At 39.8% G+C, this 14,834-nt stretch overlaps 4 protein-coding genes across 4 annotated transcripts; 1 reads left to right on the top strand and 3 right to left on the bottom strand.

Annotated features, from left to right (window-relative positions):
* Positions 1-755: 755 nt before the first annotated feature.
* LOC122994883 (histone H3) lies at positions 756-1,182 on the bottom strand. The gene has a single exon (XM_044369649.1). It carries the CDS (start codon positions 1,165-1,167, stop codon positions 757-759), a length of 411 nt encoding a protein of 136 aa, XP_044225584.1. The 5' UTR covers positions 1,168-1,182; the 3' UTR covers position 756.
* Positions 1,183-1,262: 80 nt separating this feature from the next.
* On the top strand, positions 1,263-2,034 carry LOC122994886 (histone H2A-like). Its single transcript, XM_044369652.1, has one exon. It carries the CDS (start codon positions 1,518-1,520, stop codon positions 1,899-1,901), a length of 384 nt encoding a protein of 127 aa, XP_044225587.1. The 5' UTR covers positions 1,263-1,517; the 3' UTR covers positions 1,902-2,034.
* Positions 2,035-2,267: 233 nt separating this feature from the next.
* On the bottom strand, positions 2,268-3,652 carry LOC122994879 (histone H1-like). The gene has a single exon (XM_044369645.1). It carries the CDS (start codon positions 3,361-3,363, stop codon positions 2,662-2,664), a length of 702 nt encoding a protein of 233 aa, XP_044225580.1. The 5' UTR covers positions 3,364-3,652; the 3' UTR covers positions 2,268-2,661.
* Positions 3,653-9,627: 5,975 nt separating this feature from the next.
* On the bottom strand, positions 9,628-11,731 carry LOC122994898 (histone H1-like). The gene has a single exon (XM_044369662.1). The coding sequence runs from the start codon at positions 11,645-11,647 to the stop codon at positions 11,027-11,029; it is 621 nt and encodes a 206-aa protein (XP_044225597.1). The 5' UTR covers positions 11,648-11,731; the 3' UTR covers positions 9,628-11,026.
* Between the last annotated feature and the right edge of the window lie 3,103 nt (positions 11,732-14,834).

Raw genomic sequence — 14,834 nt, 5'->3', positions numbered from 1 at the left:
GCAGCTTGACACAATTCTGTGTTTTAGTGTTGTGATGATTCTTAAATCTGAGTACAGCTTGCATGTTACTGTGTATTTTAGGTAATATCTACTTATGCTATATATAATTCACTGTAGCCATCTCTATGAGTGTGATTCTGTCCATAATGCATTTTAAACTGCAGAATGAAATCTGGGACAGAATATATAAATATTGGGACAGTTATGCAATTTTGTTCTACCTTTGATCCTGCAGGAAAGTGTTTTTCATTAGACTATACAGTGATTTCAAATAAATATATGATTTAGCAGCTAAAACCTGAACATTAATCAACAGGACTTGATTTACCACAATATTACATGTGTCTGGATGTTTGGTTATCCTGTGGATAATGAGTGATATTTGGGCTGAAATCTGAGGTTAAATTTATGTATCTATATATATATATAGTTAAGGACCATGTTGCTTCTACTACATGACAGGTTGTACAGATATGAGTGTGTAACTATTATGAATTACTTCTCATTGAGAGCCTACTTGGGTTATTTTACCAGAGACTGTTAATGTTTACAGCTCTTTACACACTTATCCAAGCAGCCACCAACAGAAGTTTAGTCTCATCATAGCTCTGGTTATGTATTAAGACAATCTCACTGTAATATGATGAGATGATTAAACACAAATGTAATAAGAGTAATATCAGTAGGACGTGTTGTTCTGTTAGTGAATTAGTGGCTCTTAAAAGAGCCGTTGTGGTTGGTGGAGCAGCAGACAGTTTAAGCTCTCTCTCCACGGATGCGGCGGGCCAGCTGGATGTCTTTGGGCATGATGGTGACCCTCTTGGCGTGGATGGCGCACAGGTTGGTGTCCTCGAACAGGCCGACCAGGTAAGCCTCGCTGGCCTCCTGCAGAGCCATGACAGCGGAGCTCTGGAAGCGCAGGTCGGTCTTGAAGTCCTGAGCGATCTCCCTCACCAGGCGCTGGAAGGGCAGCTTGCGGATCAGCAGCTCAGTGGATTTCTGGTAACGACGGATCTCTCTCAGAGCCACGGTACCGGGCCTGTAACGATGGGGCTTCTTGACGCCGCCGGTGGCCGGGGCGCTCTTACGGGCAGCCTTGGTGGCCAGCTGCTTTCTGGGGGCTTTGCCTCCGGTAGATTTACGAGCAGTCTGCTTGGTTCTTGCCATCGCTTCTTCTTTCTCTGATCAGGAGAAAATAATACAGAGAAGAAGAGTCATGCTGCTCTTAAAGTGTCGGAGCGGCTGCGTAACTGTGACGCTGCTTCAGACCTCCTGGTCCTGATTGGTGAGCGGCTCCTCCCGGAGCTCAGCACCGCCTAGAGGAGCGACCCACCGCCTAAACCTCCGCTCCTTATTGGGGGAAAAGCTTCATAGCGGGCCGCCCTCTGCTGCGCCGCTGGAGCCTCTTTTCTGGTTGGTCCGGCGTCAACCGTCCCGCGCTACGCGGACATATAAAGTAGGGTTTTCACCGGTTGACTCATATTTTCTTTGAGATCAAACTCGAGAAGAACTTAGAAATGAGTGGCAGAGGAAAAACCGGAGGCAAAGCCCGCGCTAAGGCAAAGACCCGCTCCTCCAGGGCCGGGCTTCAGTTCCCCGTCGGCCGTGTTCACAGGCTGCTGCGCAAAGGCAACTATGCCGAGCGTGTCGGTGCCGGAGCCCCCGTCTACCTGGCGGCTGTGCTGGAGTACCTGACCGCTGAGATCCTGGAGTTGGCTGGAAACGCTGCCCGCGACAACAAGAAGACCAGGATCATCCCCCGTCACCTGCAGCTGGCTGTCCGCAACGACGAGGAGCTTAACAAGCTGCTTGGCGGAGTGACCATCGCTCAGGGTGGCGTGCTGCCCAACATCCAGGCTGTGCTGCTGCCCAAGAAGACCGAGAAGCCCGCTAAGAAGTAAACACGGAACCGGCTCCTCTAAACAATACAACGGCTCTTTTAAGAGCCACACACTCCTGATAAAGAACAAACATCCTCATGATACTGTCATTAAAACATTACCTAGTACTTAATACTGTTCATGATATACACAAAATATTCAAACTGCATTCAAAACAGTGACTGATATTAGGTAATGTTAAACTTAAACCAGCTCCAAAAAAGTCTCTTTAAGAGAAACAGTAATTCTGATAAAAACTGGTAAGATTCAGAAAGGAGGGTAGGTTGTACAGTCAAGTTAAATATCACATCAAGAGGAAAACATTTTGGTGTGTCTCAATTTCAGTTATTGTTACGGTGTTATCTTCATCCAACATATTAATCATACTTTAATTGTCACAATACATTTATTTTCACAACAACATATTTACAATGTCGCCCTGAGTTATTTTCTGTTTCTGTTGCTGCTCATTGCAGAACATGTTGACACTTTATACTGGATTTAAAAAAAAAAACAACTGACATTTATAAGAAAATGTAGAGTAAACTATTTGTCACTAAATGGTACTGAGAGTACGAGATTAAATTCACAGAATATGACTATAAATTGATAAAATCTTAATAACTGCAGTTACTATTTTAACTCAGTAATTTAACAAATTAATTTTATCAATTAACGTAGTTTATAGAATATATTCTAATTGGGATGATGCTCTTTAGATAAAGTGTGTGGCTCTTAAAAGAGCCTTTGATCAGGTTCACATGTTCAGACTGATGACAGCTCACTTCTTCTTGGGTGCTGCCTTCTTGGCTTTGGGCTTGGCCACCTTCTTTGCAGGAGCTTTCTTGGCTGCAGGGGCCTTTTTCACCACCTTCTTGGGACTCTTGGCGGCCTTCTTGGGGCTCTTGGCTGCTTTCTTGGCCGCTGCGGGCTTCTTGACCTTCTTGGGGGATTTCTTTGCGGCTGCTGTCTTCTTGGCTGCCGCTGTCTTGGGCTTCTTAGCTGCGGGTTTCTTGGGGCTCTTGGCGGGCTTCTTGACTTTAGGAGCAGCTTTCTTTGCGGGCTTCTTGGCCTTGGTCTCAGCCTTCTTGCTCATCTTGAAGGATCCGGAGGCGCCGGTCCCCTTGGTCTGAACCAGAGTCCCCTTGGCCACCAGGCTCTTGATGGCGGTCTTGACGCGGGCCTTGTTCTTCTCCACATCGTAGCCTCCGGCAGCCAGAGCCTTCTTCAGGGCGGCTGCAGACACGCCGCTCCGCTCCTTGGATGCGGCCACAGTTTTCACGATCAGCTCGCTGACGCTGGGGCCAGTCTTCTTCGGCTTGGAGACCTTCTTCTTGACGACTTTAGCCGGAGCGGCGGCTGCGGGAGCTGGAGCAACTTCTGCCATTATTTCCTCTGAGTTCAGATCCGACACGAAACAAACGGAGAGTCTGAGTTGACTGTTGGAGAGTCTGAGGCAGGAGGCTGCACTTAAACACACCATGAGAACCGTGGAGACTCAGTCATGCTGCTGCCTTACTCTGTGCGGCGTCAATGTCTGACACTTGTGTTTTCTCTTAGTGATAAAAGACTTAAAAATCAGTGTGAGACGAGTGTTGAAGGCTTACAGTGAAGGCAGCAGATAGCGGACTTGTGTCTCTTCATATTTCAGTCATGTAGAGCTCTGATGTTCTCTGCATTTTCTTTGAGGAGCGAACAAACCTCACCTGATCACCGCCGTGGACAGCGCTGCTCAGCGTCTTTTCTCTCTCATTTCTCTCCTAAAATGCTGTAAAATACATCCGAGCTTCACCAAAAGCAGTTTTCCAGCTGTCTCACATGTTTGTTCACAGAGTCAAAGTAAAAACATCCTTCTGTTGATCATCAGTTTCTAATAAAATGAAGCGATTCTGGTCGCAGCAAACACACTGATGAGGCTCCTGATGCAGTTTAGCCAGACTTCCTGTCAGAGCTGCTCTGTGGCTGCGAACATTTCTTCTCTTATTCCGAGGACTATTGTTAATAGAAATAATCTGCAGCACTGTTCTCTGAAGTCGGTACTATTTATGTGTATCGTACTTTCTATTAATGTTTCACTAATAGAGTTTTAGCGGCACGTAACACTGAACTGTTTCACCTCACATTGTTGTAGCGTTTGCTATCACATTTCAGACAGTAGCAGCTTTAGTAGTGATTGTTTGCTGGCAAGATACTTACTCACAATACACACTAATGCACAAAGATCAGTTTGTTAGGTCAGTTATATGTCGCAGTGTCTGATTTAACTCCTCATTACGTTCACGGCGCTGCCGCACAGCACAGAGAGAGAGGCAGATGAAGACAGAGATATGTTTCTAATGTAAGTTTTTAATAGAATAACGGAAGACATTACGAAGAGTTTCAATGGCCTCATTTAGGTGATAATTAATTATCCCAAGAACAACAAAGTGTTTGGATGTATTAAAGCGTTTCATGCAGTTAAGAGCATTACTGGCCAGGCCTGCAGGCATCAGATAAATAAAAAAACTATTAGTGCATCCTAATATGCTCCAACTGCATTGAGTAAAATAAACACATTATGCAATACAGATGTAAACAAAGATTTAATCCCACCACCAAAATTAAAATACTAACTTGGAAGTTATTACACCATCAAACTGATCAATAAGTGATTTAAACCACTAACCTATAAAACACTGGTATGGAATATATTACATCTATTTTTGACTAGAATCTGACATACAAACATACTGAATGTAAGTCTTTAAGTGATGTGTCTGGACGGATCTCAAACATTTATGGTCATCTCAGGGCGCTTTTCACATAGACAGTTCTCTTGAATTTACAGAGACCCAACAATTCCCCCATGAGCAGCACTTGGCGACAGCATTAAGGAAAAACTCCCCTTTAATGGGTAGAAACCCCAAGCAAAACCCGGCTCTTGGTGGGCGGCGGATGGCCATTTATTAATATAAATTATTTTCAATATGGTGGATTTATAAATTATAAAAAATAAATACTAATGAGTCACAGAGGTGATAAAAAATCTAAAATTTAAGAATCTGTCAGAGCATTAGACATGTCCGGTGGCTGATATCTGTGGGGAGACTTCCTGTTAGAGCTGTTATGTTACCACAAAAAAAATGTCCAATGATCTTTTGCAATGATGATGAGACACAGCAGCATCTATTAATGGACTGTTACAGAGCTCAGGAAGTCTGGGACAAACTGAAAGCTGTTGGTGTAAACTTTAATTTATGTTATAAATCTGTTATGTATTGTATTGTTGATGATGAACTGCCATCTAAACATACTGAACTGATACAATTAATTATTTGTGTTGTATGTTCAAAATTGTGGAAAACCAGATGTGCCATGATAATACAACAGACTGTGATTGACAGTGACTCAGTCTCAGCACCTCCCCTGGAACATACTGGACTTATGAACTGACAGCACTTTATATAAAATTACTGGATTTTTTGCACTTTATTCATGTTTTTGCACTTTGGCACTGGATGCACTTTATTGTTAATGTAAATTATTTTGTTCTTGTAAATTTTAATTATGTGAAATTCAATAAAGATCTTTGGGGAAAAAAAGTAAATACGAGTATGAATTGTAGAATTAATCTGACTTATAATAATATATAACTGCAAACTGAGAACCACCACACCTGTGTTGGGTTTCTCACTAAAGTCTTGTGTTAAACCGTCAAGGCTGTGAAGCTTACAGGCCGCCTGCCTCGTGTTTGGTAGTCTGCTGACAGAATCTGGAAAGCGACTCTGGTGCAGTGGTGGACAGGGCAGCGCTGCTCTCTCGTAGAGTCTTTGGTGACATGGAGTAGTCCTCCTTCAGAGACTCCATCAGGGTTTTTGCATATGCTGGAGGAGATAAAAATATTTAGATCACATTCAGTGATATGATAATTAATACAATAAAGATCTTTTTTTTTTTTTTTTTTTTTTTTTTTTTTTAAATAGTGCCACTGACTCAAATAATAAGTTATATTAAATGACTGAAATCGCTAACTGTACAACAGCTTCGCCTTGATGGGGTGAACTATCCGGGAACCTTTGCAGAACCTTGTGTAGCAAACTGTAGAACACACCTCTCCTTCACTGGTGCTCGTTACCTCTCAGCTACTATTATAGTTGTCGTGCAGTGCTGCCAGGAGAAGCCTGTAGAAGAGGCAGCAGATGATGCGGGTCATAAGTTGAAACTGTTTTAGATTCAGCTTTATGGCCATTTTAGAGGATGCAGTTTGTGGTGCTGTTGAACAGTAATTCTTTATACTGAGCGATGTTTCTTTTATTTCTCCATCCCATTTATATCAATGAGGGCAGGGTTGCTTTCTTAAACTGGATTTTTAGTGGCACTAATTCTTAAAAGATCACACAATAGTCACCTGCTGTACATCTCAAGAAAGGAGAAGCCAGCGTGCTTTGGTACATCCGAACATCCTTCGCCAGTGCTGTTCTGGTAGCTACGCTCTCCAGTTTAAAGGCTCCTGTAGACTCTGCATAAAAAAATATTTTATAAGATTTATTTACAAATATTATTTATTCATACATGATGGAGCTGCAGAATGTGATGTACTTCAATATCAACTTTGGTGTGTTGTCTTTACAAAATAACAAAAGTGATTCATAGCATTGTATATTGATAGTTAAGGACATTCTCCCGCAGATTATTTTCTGGCTGGAACACATTGGAACCAGTACAGATAAAGCATGAACCAGCACCACTGAAGATTAGACCTCTGATCATATTCAGCCTCATATTGTACACAGTATCGTGTACCTGGTTTTGGCCGCTCCTTTGTTTGGTGCTTCTCCCCCCAGAGGTGGATGTGAGCAGCAGGGAAATGCAGGCATGGTTCACTTTGCTTTGCCACTTGGCCTCCATCACATCTGAATCTCTTTTAGGAGTGGAAGCCAGTACAGTCCAGTACAGGTGGTTGATGATGGCTGGCCTCCACATGCCTGCATCCAAAGCCTCCTTGGACCTGTTTCAGAACAGAAACACTATGTTGGAAAGAAAATGTTAGACATAAAAAACAGCTGACTTAAACTAAACTACAAATATCAGAATACAAACTTTTACCTACATGCCAGGCATTAAAGAAGTGGTTTGTTCCTTCTGGACACAACACTATTTAAAAAAGATGCAGGATATCAAAGGAACTGAAGTTGTTTACATGATTTTGAGACGTCATCAGATGCTGCTGAGCAATCAGCTGGTGTTCTGACAATTTCTGCAGCCTTGTCAAAAAATGCTAGCATAGTGCAAAACCATAGTAGAGTATTTTCCATAAAACTGGCCGAATGACTTTATTAAATATGCTGCACGCCATTATAATCTAATTTCTACATTCTGCATCAAAGCCAGTGTGTATATGCAAATAAAACGCACTTACATATCAAAAAGCGCAATGAAAAAATGATTTTTAAGATATTGCTCACCATCATCCTTAGATTGCATGTGCAGAACTGCTAAGTACCACATCTGGATAGGTATCACATATGGAGGAACACTGACACACCTGGTATTAATCAGCTGTTTCCTGACACCTTTACCTGCTCCTGAGGATGATTTAAAAGTTACACAGAAAGCTTGAAACTACCTGCATATCTCCTTTTTGAGAGGAACTTTTATTTTACATAACAGTGCAACGTCATATATGCACTATTATGCTGCAGGTCAATCATTAATAACTGTGTGATATAGAACAAATGCAGCTAATGTTAGATATGAGAGAAACCTCAGAGACACCACCACTCATTACTGCAGCATCTCCCAAAACCTCACAGCACAGCTACATAACACTACCTGAGAGTTAAGATTACAAATGTTTTAGCTGAGCAAACAGAAAGTCACCAACCTATGAAACTAGATACCAGGATCCTGCGTTAGATGACAGAAGTCAATAATTAATGTCATGCGTGTCAATGCTAACAGTGTTAGCTAACGTTAGCATTATCCCTCATCATCAGCTGGTGGTTTTACAGGTTAATTACGCTGCCTAACAACAATAAACACACATCAGACGTTACTTCTCAGTTCAAGCCAACATGCTGACTGATTTGGAAGTTAAAAACATAAGAAACAAGGACTTACCAGAACAGTTCATGTCTTCGTGGAGCTGAGTCTCTCCGGTCGGCGCTGAGCTGCTGCTGAAGGCGGAGCTGATGAGGCAGCTGTGTTTACTGGAGGAACCGCACCAGCTATCAGCCTCACACAGTCCTGGCTTCAACATCCCATCCTGAACTTCATAATATCACAAATCACGTAACCCTCCTGTCTAAAATGAGCCCGCACACAACCGTGTTCTCCCGTCACAGAAGCAGCAGTGAAGACAGTGAAGCCTTCAACCTGCATAAAACTCAGCCAGACACGAAAACTAGCTGCTGCTTTTCCTGCGAGGAAAGTGGACTTCAGGTCCTCAGAGGCTGGAATTTGTGCTGCACAAACGCAATTATTCACGATGTTGAAAAAATATAAAATGCAAAACAAAACTAGCAAAAAACTAAAAAAAAAAAAAAAAAAAAAAATTACTGAATGACGACGGCTCAGACTCATTAGTACTTAGTACCGCACAGTGTACTGCAGCTGGGACGAGAAAGCGACTCCCTTATGTAACGTAATATGACGCGCTGTTGGGAAAAAAAAGCTAGTTTTAAGGGCGCTGCTCAAAATGTTAACCTTTCTGTCTTAATTTCTGCCTTTATGTCTCTTAAACTAATAAAATCATACATTAATCATTCACAGGATAATTTTCATGATACGTTAACTGTAAATCCAGCAAAAAAAAAAAAACAACCTGCAAAATGCTCTTTAACAATGAAAATGCATATTGATAGACATGGCTGTAAATGTGCCAGCTAGTCAAGAGGACATTTTTCATTTGTTGTCCCTGGAACAAAACAATATATGAACAAATTGAACAAATAATAAGCAATATTAAAAGAGAATGGAATATTAATATTAGTTTAAAAATAGCATGTAGCACATTATACTACATTGTCAGCTCCTATTTAAAATATGTGACACAAAAAATACATAATACAAGACATGCAAAGCAAAAAATTAGGGAATAATAATATTCATAGAAAGTTAGACACTAACATGAAACATGCAAAAGAGAGGCACGGACATGAAAAGCTAAAAACAGTTTATAAGATACGAAAATCACTGTGACTGAATTGAACATCAACTTGTAATAGTCAAACTAAAATAACCATTCATCATATAACAACACTTGCATGACTAAAATCAAACTTTATAAACCATGAGATTAATATAGTCATCAATCACCTTTTAATTTCACGCTAGACTGAAAAATGATGTGCGCATTTATATTATTATATTATTTGATATTCACAACAAAGTAAAACGTTTCCTTACATCACTTCGTGTTTTGTCAATCATGCTGCTCTTCTGTCATGTCTTTATCTCTTACCTGGAAGTGTATTTATCAGAAGTTGACATTTATTGGGTACCTCTTTGCTTTGAGATTTAAGTTGCCTAATTTTGTTTGTGGTATTCTCATTGTGTGCGTAACAAAATTAGGTGATAAATCATCTTTCTGTTTCTTCTGTTTGTAGAGTTTGAGATAAAGAAGTTGTTAATAAAAGCAGATGCTGTAAGTTTTTAGTTGCCTTTAAATCACAATGTTTGTGTTAGTTACATATTTTGAAGTACTTTTATGTATACAATATATATAGTGAAGTTATTGGAACTGATTTGCTGTTTTTTGCCATAATTGCACTAAACTATTATGATGCACAGTGAATGGTGAGACAAGGAGCTGTATGACATGCAGATGTTACCAATGAAGGCTCGGTGTGCATGTTATCTTTATTAATAAAGTTAAATACCATGTTTTTGTTAAATCTACCATAGAGCTAATAGTTGTTATACATGTCAGTTTCTCTTTATGCTGTGCATAGTAGTAATGAAAGATAGTTTCTTATAATTGTTATATAATTTGATTTGTACTGGTTGAACTACTCTTTGCTATTTTTCATCACTATGGCTGATAAGTTAAATTAGTGATCATTTCCTCAATAATGTGCATAGGAGTATTATTATTTGCTGTTATTTCACATGCTAAAAAGGAAAAAAAATGCCCTTAAAAGGACTTTTGGTTTGTTTTAATGATCAGATGAAGTTAACCCTTTGGTGCGTGTTTAGTCTATGAATGTGCAGACAATGTTAAGCACTTTGTAAACAATGTTTTTACAACTATAAATGAACATATTATTACTAATATGTTTATATATATATATAATCCTGCACAAAACACAATATTTTCTGCTTGATATTACAGCAATGGGAACAACATCTGTATAGTCAATAAGAGATTATGGTCTAAACCAAAGTTAATATTTGTCTTATCGTAGTTATTGTCTGTTACTTGTTCTTGTTGTTTGTATTTTGTCTTTTCTATCTTTCTATAGATCTTCACCAAAGAAAAAAAAGACATTTATAGATTTAATATAACAATGTATCACCATCACAAAATATTAAAAAGTGAGTGGAGGTTAAATGTAGTATCAAACGTAAAAAGGTTTGTAGAACATTATATTGTTACTGATTAATTCTCTCAGTTTTGATAAAGATCACTTGACAGTTATAAAGCTGTAGTTATTGTATAAACAGTATAATATGTGAGAAATTAATGATGCAGTGAGTTAAGGAGAGATGAGCAGGAGATGCAGTTTTGCAGATGTGGTGTCTCTTAAAAGAGCCTTTTGGTGCTATTTTTGTTAGGCTGTGATTGAAAGTCACTTGTGGATAATATGTGCTGTTATTTGCTTTTGTGTCCTTGAAATGTGGTTGGGATGAACTTTTCTTGCTTACCTTACTTGTATTCTTCTTCCCTAGTGTTTGGGGGTACAGGTTGAAGATGGATTGTGATTTATATGTGTCAATAAAAATGATATAAACGTAAAATATGTATGAATAGACTATGAGTTGATTACTAACTGTAGAGACCATTTTTAAACATAAAAAAAAACAAAATTAAGTTTTTCAACTAATATAGTGAATGAGAAAACACTACATATTTACACATATTATAATCAGGATGCTGCTCTTTAGATAAGTTGTGTGGCTCTTAAAAGAGCCTTTGATCAGGTTCAGATGATGAGACTGATGACAGCTCACTTCTTCTTGGGTGCTGCCTTCTTGGCTTTGGGTTTGGGTTTGGCCACCTTCTTTGCAGGAGCTTTCTTAGCTGCAGGAGCCTTCTTAGCCACTTTCTTGGGGCTCTTGGCGGCCTTCTTGGGGCTCTTGGCTGCTTTCTTGGCCGCTGCGGGCTTCTTAACCTTCTTGGGGGATTTCTTAGCGGCTGCTGTCTTCTTGGCTGCCGCTGTCTTGGGCTTCTTGGCTGCGGGTTTCTTGGCTGCAGGTTTCTTGGCTTTAGGAGCGGCTTTCTTCTTCACCACTTTCTTGACCGGCTTGGCGGGTTTGGTCTCCTTGGCGAGCTTGAAGGAGCCGGAGGCCCCTGTCCCTTTAGTCTGGGTCAAAGTACCTTTAGTTACCAGCTTCGTGACCGTAGTGTTGATACGTTTATTGGCCTTCACGACATCGACGCCTTTGGTAGCCAGAATCTTCTTGAGCGCCGCCACCGACAGCCCTTTCCGCTCCTTGGACTCCGCCACAGCGCCGATGATCAGCTTATTGAGGCTGGGTCCGTCCTTCTTGGGCCGGGGAGCGCTCTTCTTCTTCGGGGCTTTCGGCGCGGCTTTCGCCGGGGCCGCTGCGGGTACTTCTTCTGCCATCTTTGAGTGTGTAGTCTCTTGCTTGTCTCGCGGACAGTCTGTCCGTTCAAAGGGCACAAGGCGGGACTTATAAAGCACATGAGAACCGTGGAGAAGCAACACTCAGAGCCGCTCTGCCTGCCGCCTCAAATCTGACGAAACTTGTGTTTTCTCCTCCACATTTTGGGGGTAAAACACACAGAAAACCAACGTTTTAAAACACTTTTGTTATCGTAGCAATGAGGAAACGTTCCTCCCTTCAGACTGAGCTCATTTTTGGCGTCCAGGACTCATTTATTTCTTTCTGGGAGGCTTCAAACCTCGCTGATACACCGTTACTTTGTGCGGAGCGCAGCGAGTTTTCTTCACAAATCGTCTCCTAAAACGTCTTAAAGTGGTTTGTATTAAATGTGACAGTGGTGTTCTAGTAAGAAGAGAGGTCAGAGGACACAATAAACCCGAAACCAGTGTAGTGATGTGATTTATTAGTTTTTAATCAGACACGTTTTCGGTGGAGGTAAACACACGGTTACTGTCGGTGGCTCAGCTCGGTTACACAGACGGTCACTGATGGATCCGCTGGAAAAGACTTCCTGTCTCCACTAAATGTTAGATTGAACATGAACGGGACTGAAAACACACTTTTATAGTAATCATCAGATTGAAGATTGAAATAAAATAACGTGTTTGTCTTCAGGAAGTTGTGATATCTGCTTCAGTTTGTCTAGAAACACTAGGCACACTGTAAAAAAAAAAAAAAAAAAAAAAGGTAAAAAGTCTGGCAGCAAAAGTTGCCAAACACTTACCGTCAAATAACAGTAAAAAAAACCTTTAGTTATTCTACAGAGATTTATTTTAAAAATACGGATATTTACTTTGGACATTGTCTACATTTTTACAGTCCAACCATTGTAAATAAAAAGAAAATTTCTTTATCTCTATAAAACATTGCTAGAATGTTAAACAAATGTATAAATCTGCACAAAAAATGAAAAAGATTGCAGAACTACCTTAAAATTACCTAATTTAAATGAAGACTCTTGTTTTCATACAGTAATCTTTGGTAAATTCATAGGATTATCCAATCCATCCACATGAACTCCCCATCAAAGTACAGATTCTGGATGTAAAACACAGAAAAATGATGTAAAATTACATTCAAATTACCCTCCTTTAACAACCATTAATGGTATCTTGAGAGCTTTAAGCTTTTATTTTATGTGATTATCCAATCTATTTACAGTAGATCCCTGGTAAATGTTGGTTTTATACTGTACAAAAAATAAGATATGTGATAATCATGTGATAATAGTTTACAAAAACATAATTTTAATAATCATTTCTTTACTAACATTATTTGATAGTATTTAAAAGCAACTATCAAATATATCTTACATACATTTCCCCATTAATGTATGAGGTCAACTTTATATAAACATTATTTAACAGTAATTACAAGCAGCTCTCCAATATATTTTCAGGCTTTTGCCATAAATGTATGGAGTATACATTATATAAACATTTTTGACAGTAATTAAAATCAACTCTCCAATATATTTACAGGCTTTTCCCATTAATATATAGGGTTTACTTTATATAAACATTATTTGACAGTAATTGCAAGCAACTCCCCAATATATCTACAGACATTTCACATTAATACATGGAGTTCTGAATGTACAAAAACCAGAAGGTCTATATAATGAGTGAGCTAGTGCACACACCTGGTAAACAGATAGTAGGCCTGGGTCATGCAGTGTAACACCCAGAGGCAGTTCCTTAAACTCCACTTGGCTTTCCCCTGGCTGAGAACGCCCTCCTGCAGGGTGGTGAGGCTGGGTATGACCATGGGGATGTTGAGACCCAGAACCTTCCAATAACCATGCAGGCCGTATGTGAAAGCTGTGCCTGGGAAAACCATGCCAGCGATGCAAAACAACTCAGGAAGAGGCTATATAATTATCATGATCAAAATACTTATTTTATCAATAAATTTGTGACACATTGATATACTAACATTACATTACAACATACATATATTGAGGTGTTCTATTATTTTCCAAGTGTATTACAACTGTATTTCTAACCCTAACTACGGATTGTTTCAGCTTCTGCCATCTGGTAAATGGTACCGCAGCCTCAAAGCCCTGACCAGCAGGCTCCGAGATGGTTTTCCACCAGACAACCAGGCTTATGAAAAATTAACACTAATTGCCTGTCTGCTCAGTACACACACACACACACACACACACACACACACACACACACACACTTACACAGCACTTTACACACACCACACTCATTTCACTACCACACTGTAAATCTTACTGCATTGTGTTTCATTGTATGTTCTTCACACCAACACTAACTTAGTCGGTAGACAGCAGGTTACTGGTAACGTATTTACTAGCAGTAAATACGAGCAGCTGGGCGGTTTGATGTTTCTTTAATAAATAACATTAGTAACTTATCACGCTAACTGGCTAAACCTATTAACACTAGCATACTAGCTGTTACTTAAAGTCTTTCTCAGGTCACAACTTGCCACAGCCTTTTATTTAATGTTTGCAGGGCAGAATAGGAGCTGAAACATGTAAATGGTCAACTGACAAATGTAATTTATTTAACGTTACTATGACTAATGTGAGATTCTGATTCAGGGCTAACTTTAATAGCTTCATTAGGACTGGCATAACGCATGTTATCTGAAGCCACACAGACTTAACATTACTTAATGCATACAAAAAGCAAATGCTAACGTTAGCACTGCTGACTCCACATACATTTTAAAATTCTGGCACTTATGCAACATCAATGCTTTAGTTATGTCAAGTTGTAGCTAGCGTTGAATGCTACTATCTCACTTTCCCTTTCTGCTGCCCTTGGTGTTAGCTCAACTCATTACAAGTTCAGTTTATATCTCTCTTTATACGAAACTTCATATTATGGAGAAAAAGAAAATGATTACCTTACCTTTACTGAGAGCTGAATGTGAATCATCATCTTCAAATCAACAGTCTTGGGAAATGACTTGTGTTACTTAATCCAGAGAAATTTTCTCTCTGTAGTCTCTGCGCTTCAGGCAGAGATCAACAAAGTGCGCGAAAATGCAAACAATTGAATGTTATGCAGTCATTGGATGAATCACGCCGGGAGGACCCACCCCCAGAACTCAAACAATATCATTGGTCAGATCATCTCCCCACAG

This window comes from Thunnus albacares, chromosome 13, assembly GCF_914725855.1.
Source record: "Thunnus albacares chromosome 13, fThuAlb1.1, whole genome shotgun sequence".
NCBI classification, from domain to species: Eukaryota; Metazoa; Chordata; class Actinopteri; order Scombriformes; family Scombridae; genus Thunnus; species Thunnus albacares.
Note: the sequence above shows the minus strand (reverse complement) of the source record. Positions and strands in the feature narration are given on the sequence as shown.